At 37.9% G+C, this 14150-nt stretch overlaps 1 protein-coding gene across 3 annotated transcripts in view; it reads right to left on the bottom strand.

Annotated features, from left to right (window-relative positions):
* MYOM1 (myomesin 1) overlaps positions 1-14150 on the bottom strand; it is a 184316-nt gene that overhangs the window by 138344 nt on the left and 31822 nt on the right. For all 3 annotated transcript variants that reach the window (XM_024350980.3, XM_024350981.3, XM_063795530.1), the window contains one exon: positions 13042-13359. In XM_024350980.3, the coding sequence (XP_024206748.3) occupies positions 13042-13331 (290 nt within the window). In that variant the 5' untranslated portion in view covers positions 13332-13359. The remainder of the gene's footprint in view (positions 1-13041; positions 13360-14150) is intronic.

The following is a 14150-nucleotide window of genomic DNA, read 5'->3' as shown; positions in this document are numbered from 1 at the left end:
AGTGAGTCACCCACCTCGGCCTCTGAAAGTGCTGGAATTGCACATGTAAGCCACTGCACCCAGCCTTCTCTTAAGTTCTTTAAAAGATATAATATTGTATAAAATACTTATTGCATTGTGTTGTTGGGTTTACAACATTCATAGTTGTAATATACTTGACAACAGTGCAAAGGAGGGAGAAGGAAATGAAGCTATATTAGAGGAAAGTTTCTATGTTTACTGGTATTCAGTGAGTATATATTATCCGAAGTAGATAGAAATAAGTTAATATGTATATTGTAATTCCTAAGGCAATCCCTAGGAAAATAGCTCAAAGAATACAGTCAAGAAACAAAAGAATTAAAACAATACACTAAAAAGGTCCATTTAATACAAAATAAGGCAATAAAGGAGTAATTAAAGAGATAATGAGATATACTTTAAAAAGTGGCAGACATAAATACAACCATATCAGTAATTTTAGTAAACGTAAATGGAATAAAAAACTCCAAGGAACAGGCAGAGGCTGTCAGACTGAATGGAAAAATAAAGATTCAACTAATCCACTTATATGCTGCCACAAGAGGCACACCCTAAATTTAAAGACACATTTGTTAAAGTAAAAGGATAAAAAAGATATACCATGCAAATGGTAAGCTATAGTAATATAAAACATAATATACTTTACATCAAGAAATATTATTAGAGACAAAGAGGAATATTTCATATGATAAAATGGTCAATTTCTAAGAAAAACATAATTGTAAATGTATATACACCTAACAACAGATCCCCAAAATACATAAAGCAAAAATGACAGAATTGAAAGAAATATAAAACTGAAAAATAATAGTTGGAGACTTCAATATTCCACTCTCAATAACTGATAGAACAACTAGATTTAAAAAATCATCAGGAACATAGAATACTTGCAAAACACTATCAATCACCTTGACGTGACTGATCTTTCTTGAGTACTTTACCCAAGGACGACAGAATACTTACTCTTTTCAACATTCTCAAGGAGGGTTCATATGGTAGTCCACAAAACAATCTCAATCAATTTAAAAGAGCTAGAATCATGGGAAATATATCCCCAGATAACAGAAGAATTAAACAAGAATCTACAATAGAAAAAAATTTAGAAAATTCTCAAATATAAGGAAATTAACAACATACTTTTAAATAACCTATTGGTCAAGAAGAAATCACAAAGGAAATTAGAAAATACTTCGAACTATATAAAAACAAAAACACAACTTATTAAAATATACGGGATACAGCTAAAGCAGTACTTAGAGGGACATATATAGCTTTAAGTGTTTATATTAGAAAAGAAGGTCTCAAACTAATAATTTAAGCTTCCATCATAAGAAGCTAGAAAAAGATAAAAGTAAACACAAAACAAGCAGAAGGGCAATATAATAAAGATTAGAGGGGAAATAAATGAAAAAGAAAACAGAAAAACAATAAAATTAATGAAACAAAAGTTGGTTCTTTGAAAAGATCATGACAATTAGTAAGGCTTTTGCTAAATTGACTACAAATAATAGAAGACACAAATTATTAAAATCAAGAATGAAAGAGGAGACATCACTAACAACCTTATAGGAATTAAGAGGCTCACAAAGAAATAATGTAGATGCCTTTATGCCAACAAATTAGACAACTTAGACAAAATAGGAAAATTCCTATAAAGACTCAAATTACTAAAGCTAACTCGAGAAAAAATTACAAAATCTGAAGAGATCAATAACAAGTAAAGAACTCAAATTGGTAATTTAAAATTTTCCTACAACAAAAAGTCCATGCCCAAATAGCTTCGCTAATGAAGTCTATCAAATACTTAAAGAAATAATACCAATCATTTCTCTTTTTTTTTTTCCAAAAATAGAGAAGGGAACACTTTCCAACTCATTCTACAAGGTCAGTATTACATGATATCAAAGCAAACAAAGACGTTATAATAAAAGGAAACTACAGACCAATATCCATCATAGAGATGCAAAAATCCTTCATAAAATATTAAGAAATGGAATCCAGCAACATATAAAACCAAGTGAAGATTACCCCAGAAATGCAAGGTTGATTTAACATATGAAAATCAGTCAGTGTAATATACCATATTAATAGAATAAAAAGCAAAAACCATATTATCATCTCAATAGATGCAGAAAAAGCATTTGACAAAAGTCAGCATTCTTATTAATAACTCTCAATAGAATAGAAACAGAAGGGAACTTCCTTAAACTGATAAAGGCCATCTACGAAAAATCTACACCTAATGTCATACTTAATGGTAAAAACCAAATGCTTTCCTCTTAAGACTGAAACAAGGCAATGATCTGCTCTTGCCACTTTTGTTCAACATTGTAGTGGAGGTTCTAGTCAGGGTAATTAATTTTTTAAAAATTGAAAAGATGTAAATCTACATTTTGTTACAGATGATATAATCCTATGTGTAGAAAATCCTAAAAAATACACACAAAAATTGTTGGTACTAATAAATGAGTTCAGCAAGGTCATAGGATATAAAATCAAAACACAAAAATCAATTATATTTCCATATACTAGCAACGAATAATCCAAAAATTAAATTAAGACAACTCCATTCACAATAGCATCAAAGAGAATAAAATACTAAGGAATAACTTTAACAAAGAAGTATAATACTTGTACATTGACAATTACAAAACATTATTATGAGAAGTGAAAGAACAACTAAATAAATAAGTATTTCATGTTCATGGAATGGAAAACTCAACATTATTAAAATGATACTTTTTTTCAAAATTGATCTACAGATTCAACATGATCCTAATCAAAATCCCAGTAGACTTTGTTCTTTGTAGAAATTGACAAGGTGATTCTAAAATTTATATGGAAATACGAAGGAACTACATAGGCAAACAATATTGTAAAAGAAGAACTAAGAGGACTTACATTCACCAGTTTCAAACTTTTTATAAAGCAACAGTAGCACTATGGTACTGGTATAAGAACAAGCATATAGATTAAGGGAACAGAATTGATAGTCCAGAAATAAACCTCTACATTTATGGTCAAGTGATTTTTGATAAAGGTATCAAGAAATTTAATGGGGGAAGGGATAATCTTTATAACAAATGGTGCTGGGGCAATCAGTTGTACTGTACACCCATATGTGAAAAGACGAATTTAGAGCTTTACTCAATATTATACACAAAAAGTTACTTCAAAATGCATCACAGTTCTAAATATAAGTGCTGAAATGATAAAACTCTTAGAAGAAAAGATCAGAGAAACTCCCTAAGGTGTTGACTTAATCAAAGAGTTCTTAGATAAAATATCAAAAGCATGATTTGAAAGGAACAAAATTGTTGAACTGAACTTCATCAAAATTAAAAACTTCTGGTTTTGGAAAGACACTGTGGTAAAGAGAAGGAAAAGACAAGGCACAGAATATGAGAAAATATTTGCAAACATATCTAATAAAGGACTTGTATCCAAACCATTTAAATAACTATGACAACTCAATAAGAAAAAAATCCAATTAAAAAATGGGCAAAACATTTGAATAGGCATTTCACTAAAGAAGATACAGAAATGGCTACTAAATGCAAAAAAGATGGTTAACAAAATTGGTCATTAAGCAAATGCAAATCAAAACCACAACAAAACTCTATTACACACACATTATAATGGCTATAATAAATAAGACAGAAAACAATAAATGTTGGCAAGGATGTGGATAAACTAGAATCCCCATACCTTTTTGTGGGAAGGTAAAACAGTACAACCACTTTGGAAAACCATTGGGTAGTTTCTTATAGAGTTAAATGTAAACTTAGCATACAACCCAGCTGGTATTTCAGAAAGTGCACGAGAAAGTTTATTTCAAACATTATTGAACAATCTCCTTGTTCAATCGTTCACAATGTATATATATATAACACATTATAATACCACTGAAATCCTCACGGGTTTATTTCTTAACATTCTGTAGTAATTTCATTTATTCGACAAAAAAAATTACTGAGTATCTACTGTGTGCAAAATACTGTGTTTGGCACTGGGGTAGGAGTAGGATACAAGGATAAATGTAAAACCCTTGTCTTCTGAGAGCTTTACGGTCTAGTAAGGGAGTAAATATATTACGTCAATCAAGGAAGAAAGGATGGAAGAACACAAAGAAGGAAGGCCAGTAACCACAAAGGCCAGTGCAAACAAAATGTGAATTCACACACTCGAGAGTGAGTTTCTGTCTGGGGTTATCAGGGAATCCTTCGTGGAAGAGCTGGACATTGAAAGATGGGTAGGACATCCCAGGATGAAAAGCTCTGTTTTTAATGCTGACTTATCTATATGTTTTCATTAGGCTTTACTGAAAGGCCACAAAAGAGCTGAATTCATTTTTTCTATTCTAAAAATGTTCCTTTAAAAACTTCATCTTTACACATATTTACAGCTCCGTACTGTTCACATATATGCGAAATGCTCAGCCGTTTACTGGAAGAGAGAAAGAGGCCATGTTTTTAAACTGTGGGTCAGCTTTTTCTGGGCCTCTTCTGGGCTGTCTTTGCTCCAGTTAGCTGCTCCTCCGCAGGGCTTCAGCATCTGAATTACATCTCTCATCTTTAGGACCCTGTGCAGAGTCACTGGGAATTTGCATTCTCTTTTCTACTCTCCAATTTTCTGTTGGCCACAATTTCCTCTTTGCAAAACCTGAAAAATGATACTTTTCTTTGGACTTTTGTGAAAACGTTGTTTTGGATCTACTTTTGATTGAGAGCAGCTTGGTTTTGTGTTCCTCCTTTGATACAGGCAATCCCGGTGGCCTAACACCTACTGATTCTTGATTCTCCCATTTCCCAATCTTGACACACATGGAGGTTTCAGGAGAACATCAAAGTTCGCGGACAAGTAGAAAGCTGAAGAGTCCTCTTTTTGCTAATACACTTTTCAGAAAAAGTTTCTTATGGTACAAACATGAATTTAGTTAGATCGACATGATGCTTGAAATTTACTGACAGGTAGCATCATAATAAATATTATGATGTCAAAATAAATAGCCTTCCCTTGGATTTTAATTTTTTTTTTGCATTATTTATCTTACACTAATCTCTTCTCTTCATTTTACTCTTAGCCATATCTCACTTTTAGTTTTTTTAAAAAAACTATTTAAATAGGAATATAACCGCAATTTTTTCATTTAATTTATTGCTTTATTTTTTCCATGATTTAAATTTCCATTGATATGTAACATTTTACTTGCTTTTTCAGTAACTTTACACAGTTAGTGTATAGCCATGATATAAAAACAAATGCCCTAGGAATGTAGAATATTCGTGTGTTCTAGAAAAGGTGGATGTGTAAAACTCTGAGAGAATTAAATCTCTTATGGTTCTTGTCTATATACATCCTTCAGTTGTTATTCACTTCTGACTATTCCATAAGTGAATTTAATCAGACTACATTATGGTGTTTAAGCAAGAGTAAAAGAGTTTAACCCCATATTTCCTAGACATTATAGTATAAAGACACTTGACAATAGTATCAGGAGATGCCTTACTAAGTCTAAGGTTGTTTCTTTGTGAACTGAGGTGTCCAGGGTTTGTCAAAGCAGGTCTTATTAACTTATTTATAAAGCAGCCCAGACACCAATATCCACTCTACTTTGGGATGGTCACTGGGATTGACTAGACATTGCATGAAAGTTATCTTACTCTTGCTTTCTTGTTTCATCTAAAAGATGGCTGTGGGAAACCTCAAGCCTGTTGCAAAGGCACCCTTGGGCTTCCAAAGTCCAGAGGTCTCTCTGTGGAAGCTCAGTTACACCCCACTACCTGGCCAGTGCCGACAGTATGGAGGCCAAGGGCCTGCAGGGACAGAGCAAATGTTTCACCTCTGAGCCCAGGGAGGTAGCAGCTTTGCCCTTCCTCCACCTCTGGCTGACTCATTCTACTCCACTCTAGGAAAAGGACATGCCTTCCTTCTCACAGCATGATTCACCTGCCTAGGGAAGACTATGCCATTCTGGGTGTATCTGGTGCCATCTCAACTTGATTTAGGCTGCATGAGAGCCTGGTAAAAGAGTCAAGCACAGCAGGCAAAGAAGGAACCATGTCTTTCTGGGCCTCAGTCTACGTATCTATGAAAGGAGGGGCTTAAATTATATGAACTTTTGGTCCTTTCTTGCTTTAACATTCCACAGTTCTATGGATCTATAAATTGCCAATTATGTGAACCTGTTGTTACCAGGAGTGAGAATCCGCTCTCTCTCTCCCTGTGTTTACAGCTGAGGGAGTTGGAGTAGGAGGCTGATACACAGAAAGGACCATTCTCCTTGGATTTAGGGTTGGTCTTTGGGATTCAGAACATAATGCAACAGGCCGGGCACAGTGGCACACACCTGTAATCCCAGCACTTTGGAATGCCAAGGTGGGTGGATTGCCCGAGCTAGCTCGGGAGTTTGAGACAAGCCTGAGCAACATGGTGAAACCCCGTCTCTACAAAAAATACAAAAATTAACTAGGCATGGTGGCGCACGCCTGTAGTTCCAGCTACTTGCGGGCTGAGAGGACTGAGCCAAGAGGATCTGCCTGAGCCCAGGAGGTGGAGGTTGCAGTGAGCTGAGATCACACCACTGCACTCCAGCCTGGGCAACAGGGCAAGATCCCATCTATTAAAAAAAAAAAACATAATGCAACAGCCTTTTAAACAAAGTAACTCTCTGGCTTTTCTGCTTTCATAGATATTTCCCTCTGAACTTCTACCATACAGGAAATAATGTGGCTCATCATTTTGTTGGTATTTAAATACTGGAAGACAAACCCTAGAATATTGTATTGATTTTTGTTACCCATGAACTATGATGCTTTTTTCTTATATATAATAATTAAAATTTTATTTAGAGAAGAAGCAATAAAATCATTTCTAAAGGAAAAAAAGTAAAACCTTGATATATCAGCAACAATAGAGACAAGGTTTCACTATTTTGCCCAGGCTGGTCTGAAACTCCTGGGCTCCAGCAATCCTCCTGCCTTGGCCTCCTCAAGTGTTGGGATTACAGGCATGAGCCACTGTGCCCAGACTATCAGCAGCTTCCTAAGCAAATTTCATTTCTGGTAACAGTCAATTGGCTCAATATTTTTTATTATTCAGATTCTGTCACTTCAGTCTCCAGATGGATTTGAGTCTCCATACAACTATGGTTATTTTAAGGTGCTTTTCCTATTAAATACCAGAAAAACACTAACAAAAGAATAAGGCATTTCTTTGACACGATGTAGATGGAATCTGGGAAAATGGGGAACAAGTGAATGGTTTTACTATCATACCACCTAAAGAGAGTCTCAGAAGATTCATTGTATGCGCAAAATCTCCACAGACCATTTCACAGCCTCAAAACTCCCTGGCTGAGGAGCTCTGGGAGAAATCTGACGGAATTCAGAACTCAGCCATGACCAGTAGATCCTCACATCTGGCCACTGCTCGCACATCCGCTCTTACTGCACATCTGGCCCTGGCTGGACTACAGCATTAGCCTCCTAACAAGGGAACTTGCTTCTGCAACAGTCACAGTGATGCTGTTACCACTGAGTCAGAGCATGTCGCTATTCTGCTCAAAACTGTCATGGATTCCTTCTTTAACTCAGAATATCAACTCCCTTCAATGGCCCACAGGCCCTCCATGATCAGTCCTGCCCAACCCATCACCTTTCTGACATCCTCTCCACCTGCACTATCCATCACTCCCCCATTCCCTTGCATGGGCCTCGATGCTGTTCTGTGCTGGAAGGCCTTGCAGTGGCTGTCCCTGATGCCTGGTGCACCTTTACCCAGATAACCTCATGGCTACCTCTCTGAGCTACTTCATTTCTTTGCTCAGATATCACCTTCTCAACAAGGCCTGACTGCCCTCTTGAAAATTCTAACCTGCACTCCTGGCCCATGTCCCTGATCTCTCTTACCCTGCTCTGTTTCTTATTGTTTCTATAACACGTATTACCTTCTGGTATAAAATATAATTCTACTTAATATAATAGATTCAATACAATGTGCTTGGTAATTTATCCCAAGCACCTAGAGCAGTGCTTAGCGCTCAGTAAATATTTATTGAATGAATGACTCATAATGCCTAAACCTCACTGAGTGTTCCCCCTGTGCCAGCCACCACACTCAACATCTTACATGATTATCTCTTTTTGACCTCACAACATGAGGGACAGTCATTTTCCTCATTTTACAGAAATAGATATGTAGAAAATGACATGAATCTACAGCTCATAGCTGAGGTTAGGACACAAAAGTGTCCACAAGGCAGATTTCTTTGGTAACATATTTTGAAAGGATATTGGGGTAGGAGATGGAACAAGCTTTCAAGTTCTCTGCACTCTCTGCTGTGTTTGGTTGTCTCTATTTTTAGCATTGGTATCTTTTGTCTGAATTATAACAGCTTTGAATGTTAGCGTGGTCTTCACCAACTCTAGTAGTTTCAAGAGGTTATAATCTGGGTGACACGTGGGAGTGGGGGTGGTTGATCAATGTGACATAGGGGTAGGTGAGGGGCATGGTTTAAAGTTAGGGTGCCCAGGGAAAGTCACTCAAGCCTCAGTGTTTTCATCTCCAAACTGCTCTCTTAGAGTCCTTTGCAAATATCTATGTCTGATTCTAAATAGTGGGTTAAAGTGTCTGTAAGGTCCCAGGCTTGGCATTCATGGACACTCCTTGGGTTTTCTTTGTTAGAATTTGTGTCCTTCCATCTGCTGTTCCCTGCTGTAAATCTTGGTTATTTTGGTATTCAATAGCTTCTCTAGAAGAAGGCTAAATCAAAGGAAGCACAATGCAAAAACTACATATTGATGCTTCAAGGAAAACCCGGTGGTGTATGATCAAGGGGAGTTGCTGATTGTAACTGGCATTGGGTGCCCGTGGAAAGGGTGGGGACCTGGGTATGACGAGCATTCAAATAACTACTCTGCTACTTTCTAGTGTAATGAAGAAAAGTCATTTAATCTCCTTGGTTTCCAATTTTCTCATTTGTAAAATGATAAAAATTTCTACTGCTCAGGGTTGTTGTAAAGACTCAGTGGTATAGAGAATGCAATGCTGAATTATGTCATATTGGCTGAATTTTAATCTGTTTAGAATAAGACAACTAAATGTCTACTGTCACCATGGAAGGTTGAGGAACAACTCTAAATCATCCCACAACCTAAGAAACCTGCTGTGCTGTTCTCTGGTTTTTGTAAGCTATTCATTCTTGTAAGTTATTCATTCTACTTAGAAGAATAAGAAAACATTCTTTTTAAATTACTTTCATCCTAATGTATGATCCAGCTTACTTGCAAGAATGGAAGTTCTCTGCTTTCCATAATACCACCTTTTCTGTAAACATCTGCCTTATTTCATCCCAAGTCCTTATAACATTGGCATTAGGAAAGAGGTCCTCAGGTCATACACTAGACTTTCTGTTATTCATTTTTAGACTTTCTAGAGCAACGGTTCTGACCTTTGTTGAGTCACGGAGCTCCTTGAAAATCCGATGAAAACTACAGTCCCTCTCTCCAGAAAAATTCTCATCTGTGCATAATTTTGCATATAATTTCAGATCATCCAAGACTCTACTGAAACCATTCATGGACAGAGGTTAAGAACCCTTGCCTAATGGTTGCAACATGGTCATAAGTAATACTGCTCCTTTAATCCTGATGATATTTTGTTATTATTAGCATGAAACAGTAATCTGTCATTTTAAGAGTTTGTTTTCCTAAATTATTTTCTTTATTTTTCCCACTGTGACCAAGAACAAAGGCATTTAGAGTAAGCCATCCAGAATTTACTTTATAGCCCGTGGCTCAGAACACAATTGGTAACTGATCTGTACTGCAAGCGCACTGACAGTAAACTAGTCATTGTTCCTAAGACTCACTAAGGTCAGCCAAGCCCTGAGCACATGTAACTCTCCATAGTTTCCACTTTAACCCTGGACATCTAACTACAAAGCAGAGCTAAAAATAGACGAAGCCGAGCACTTACACTCCACAGAGATGCATTTCCAACCCCAGGGGTTTTAATCAACAACACTGTTCACAATCCAAAGAGAATGCTTTCATTTAGCAGGAAAAAGTTGCTTCATTTTGAGCAAGCTAAAATACAACCTAAAGGAATTATGAAGACTTTGAAGTGTTCAAAAAATATTATCTGCACCTGTGTTCTAGGTCTAAAAAAAGAAAGACTAAAATACCTTCAGGATTGAGTTTGCTTTCTTTGCCTTTCACATTGAATTATTCAAAGGAAAACATTGGCATTTTCCCTCCTCTTGTTTCTAGGTCAGCACGCTTCTACCAAAAAGTTTAAGTTGTTCAAACATAGCAAGCCATAATAAATACCTACCTACAAAAATATATACATAGTAGGAAGGAAAAAGTAATGAGTTTGAACACAGAAAAATAATTACAGTTCCATTCCCTAGAGAAAGTTTATTATCTAAGGCTCTTTATGGCCAAAATGGATAAGTCTTCCGAGGATTATATAGAGCAAATGTTTTCACAATAAAATTTGCTCAAAGTTTTAATTATTAATGATATATCAGATTATGAATAAATATAAAGATTGCATATGTGGCTAAAAGAAGGATTTGTATAAAATTAAGATAATTTTAATATAAAATTTTGCAATAGAGTTGAGAAAATAAAGATCCTTTAAAAATACAAATTCATAAAACTCTAGATTCTACAGCACTGGGGAAATGAAATAAGTACACAAGGAGTTACATTGACAACTGCCTTATAATGAAAATGCCCATCTTCTATAAACCTAGCACAAACAGTCCAGGAAAATGGATATTTAAAATGTAATCTTTCTCTATTACATGTGCTTTCCTAAATGAGGTTCTTAAGCATATCTGCAGAACGTTTTTCAGGGAAACAAATTGAGGCTGTCATATACATACGGTATTAATTCCTCCCAGCTTTTATTTGGAAGGCAGTTCGTCTGAGGCAAGTGCTAAAAGAAATGAATTCACCTCAGTGACAGTATTTCCCTATCTGCAGCCAATGTGTGATCCTTATGAATATCCCACGGCAGAATATGACCTATGAAATTGAGACTGCGAAGTGATCCTGTTCCATTTTAATGGAATTTCAGAGTGTTGCCATCATACACTCCAGGTAAACCCCAGCAGAGTCTGGCTCTGTTACTCAACCCAGCAGAAGCTCCCAGGAGGCCACCATCACTGATAAAATGATAGCTGTAGATCAGGTGCTGCTCAAACCCAACAGGGATTTAGGAATTTCTGCCTTTGGAAGCATGCCTCACTTCTAGTTAAACCGACCACTCTATTATTTTCTCAATAACTTTTTAGATTCTCAGAGAAAACAGCTTTTCTAGTTGCCCTACCAGATATTTTGTGGGCTTAAATTTTGTAAGACTGAAAAGTATGTTATGTTTATAGCAAAAAATGCAACCTATGCCAGGTACTTTGGAGAAGAGGAAAAGAGGCAGCAGGTGGTTATCGACCACAGAGCCCAGAAATGTCTATGTTTTGAAGATCAGCAATTTTTTTCTGTGGACTATAGATAGATTTTAAATAAAAGTCACGTGTATCTTGCAAGTGTTTTTTAATCTCCATGAAATATTTCATTCTGAATATGAAGAAAATAAAACTTGCCTTGGGTTGAGAAAGTAAATGTCTGCCCAACATTCATCAGGCTGAAACAGCAGACACAGATAAGCCAACTGCAAAGTGAACAGGAAATGACATTTCTCCCAGGGACGTTGCTGTTGGAAAGTGTCATGGTAACCTCCTTCTTTGAGTGACTATAGATTCACTGAGAAACTTTCTTCTCTAATATCAAAGACAATCAGTGAGCTTGCTGTTTAAAATTATATCAGTAAGAATAAAACATCTCACTCTTGCCTGCAGGATCTTAGTTGTTTCATTGAAGCAGAGAAGCAGCCTCAATTCCCACTTCTGGTGAGAAGTCCCAGATAAGGGGCTTGGGGATGCAACAGCCCACATTTATCTTAACTTTATTGTTTCCAAAGAAATAGCACCCTGGGTTCACTTTGCAGACCAGACCTGCGTCTAAGCTCCACTCTTCCTAGAAACCTAAAATAACCTTTTTTCCCCTAGTGTTTAGTCTCCTTCATTCCATTGGGTCAATAAACCTAATTTTGTCGGAATACAGGTTGGTTCCTATTATTCTTAGACTGACTGAGATAGGGCCATGTTTTTATCAAATGGTCGAGCTAAAGAAAATATCTGCTGCATAAATAGTAGTTCCGAATGTTAAGTATTTGCTATTAGATATTGAAAAAATATTTGGTAGAATATATCTTCGCAGTAGTTCAGTCTCCTGTGCCCTGTGAATTTTAAATTGTATATATCAGCTTCTCATCTAGGCAGAAACATTCTGAGCGCAAGGAAACCCGCTGTGAATACTGAAATGATCTTTTCTGGCCCTGCTGCTGCTAAAGTAACCTGTGGCAAAATTTCCCTGCTCTTAGAAATAGCAAATTGGCAACACAAGCAAGACTCGCCCGTGAGAACACCAAGCTCTTAGTGAAGCTAAAAGAGACAATAAAGGGAAACAGGTAGGCACGGGTCCCAGGTCTCCCAAACAAGGTCTGTCTGCACACTTGGTTGAAATGCAGGGCTGCCGTATTTAAGAAGTAACTGGGAGAAGCTGGGCACGGTGGCTCACGCCTGTAATCCTAGCACTTTGAGAGGCCCAGGCGGGTGGAACACCTGAGGTCAGGGGCTCAAAACCAGCCTAGCCAACATGGTGAAACCCTGTCTCCACCAAAAATACAAAATTAGCCGGGCGTGGTGGTGCATGCCTGTAATCCCAGCTACTCGGGAGGCGGAGGCAGGAGAATCGATTGAACCCAGGAGGCAGCAGAGGTTGCAGTGAGCCGAGATCACGCCATTGCACTCCAGCCTGGGCAACAAGAGCGAAACTCTGTCTCAAAAAACCAAAACCGAACCAAAACAAAGCAAGAAGTAACTGGGAGGGTTACTCAGAGCACACGCCTCTTCCCTGAGGTTGGAAGGTTGGAAGAGTGCTTCCGACATACCCATGGGAGGAGCCATAATCGTAGGCTGAGGCTGCCTTCCGACTGACTTCAGAGCTCAGGGCGTACTGCGAGGCCTGCTGCTGGAAGGAGGAGGCGGACGCCTGACGGAAGGCCTCGGATTCCTGGCGGTGCGCGGCGGAGGAGCGGCTGCTGTAGGCCGTGGAGCCCTGGGTGTAGATGGCAGAGCGTTTCTTCTCCCGCTGGTAGTGACTCACGGTGGTGCGGAGGTCCTTGTTGCGGTAGCTGAGATCATAGTGCTGGTGGGACCTCTGATAAAAAGGCAAAGACATCCTGTGCCCCTTGAAGGAACCGGGCCACCTGAAGGAAAACAACACTTTTTGAGTGACTTATTACGGAACAAATTCCATAGAACAAGTCATCTAAATCAATGTGTAAAAATCAATACTCTTGGCTGGGTGCGGTGGTTCATGCTTGAAATCCCAACGAGGATCTCTCGAGGCCGGGAGCTCAAAATCAACCTGGCCAACACAGTGAGACCCTATCTCTACAAAAAGAAAAAATTAGCCGGGTGTGGTGTGTGTGTCTGTAGTCCCAGCTACTCTGGAGGCTGAGGCAGGAGGATTGCTTGAGCCCAAGACTTCGAGGCTGCAGTGAGCTATGATTGACCATTGCACTCAGCTTGGGTGACAGAGCAAGACACTGTCTAAAAAAAAATAAAATAAAAATTAATATTCTTATCTTTTCCAAAGAGTAAACCAAAAAGGGTATGAAGTTTAACATAACTGGATATTCAAAAAACTCTCCACTTCATAGCCCAGATATGCCCCTCCTGTCATTGTACCTTTTTTTAAAAAAATTGTATCTAGGAGGTTTTCCTAGAAAAACAAAGTTTTTCTACGCTGGCTATTGTGCTTTTTCCTCAGACTCTTCATAATACATATTTCTAATTTTCTGCCATTTCATTCTTCATTTGGGACTTCATTTGGGAGAATGTGGAAGGATAGAGAGTCATGTGGTGTTCATTCAACAAATAATTAGCAGCACCTACTGTGTGCCTGGCACCATCCAGCCCATGAAATCCAGTAGTGAGGCTGGGCGCAGTGGGTCATGCCTGTAATCCCAGCACTTTGGGAGGCCGAGGCAGGTGG

The sequence above is a fragment of the Pan troglodytes genome, chromosome 17, assembly GCF_028858775.2.
Source record: "Pan troglodytes isolate AG18354 chromosome 17, NHGRI_mPanTro3-v2.0_pri, whole genome shotgun sequence".
Classification (NCBI taxonomy): Eukaryota; Metazoa; Chordata; class Mammalia; order Primates; family Hominidae; genus Pan; species Pan troglodytes.
The sequence above is the reverse complement of the archived record's forward strand: the minus strand, read 5'-3'. Positions and strand labels throughout refer to the sequence as shown.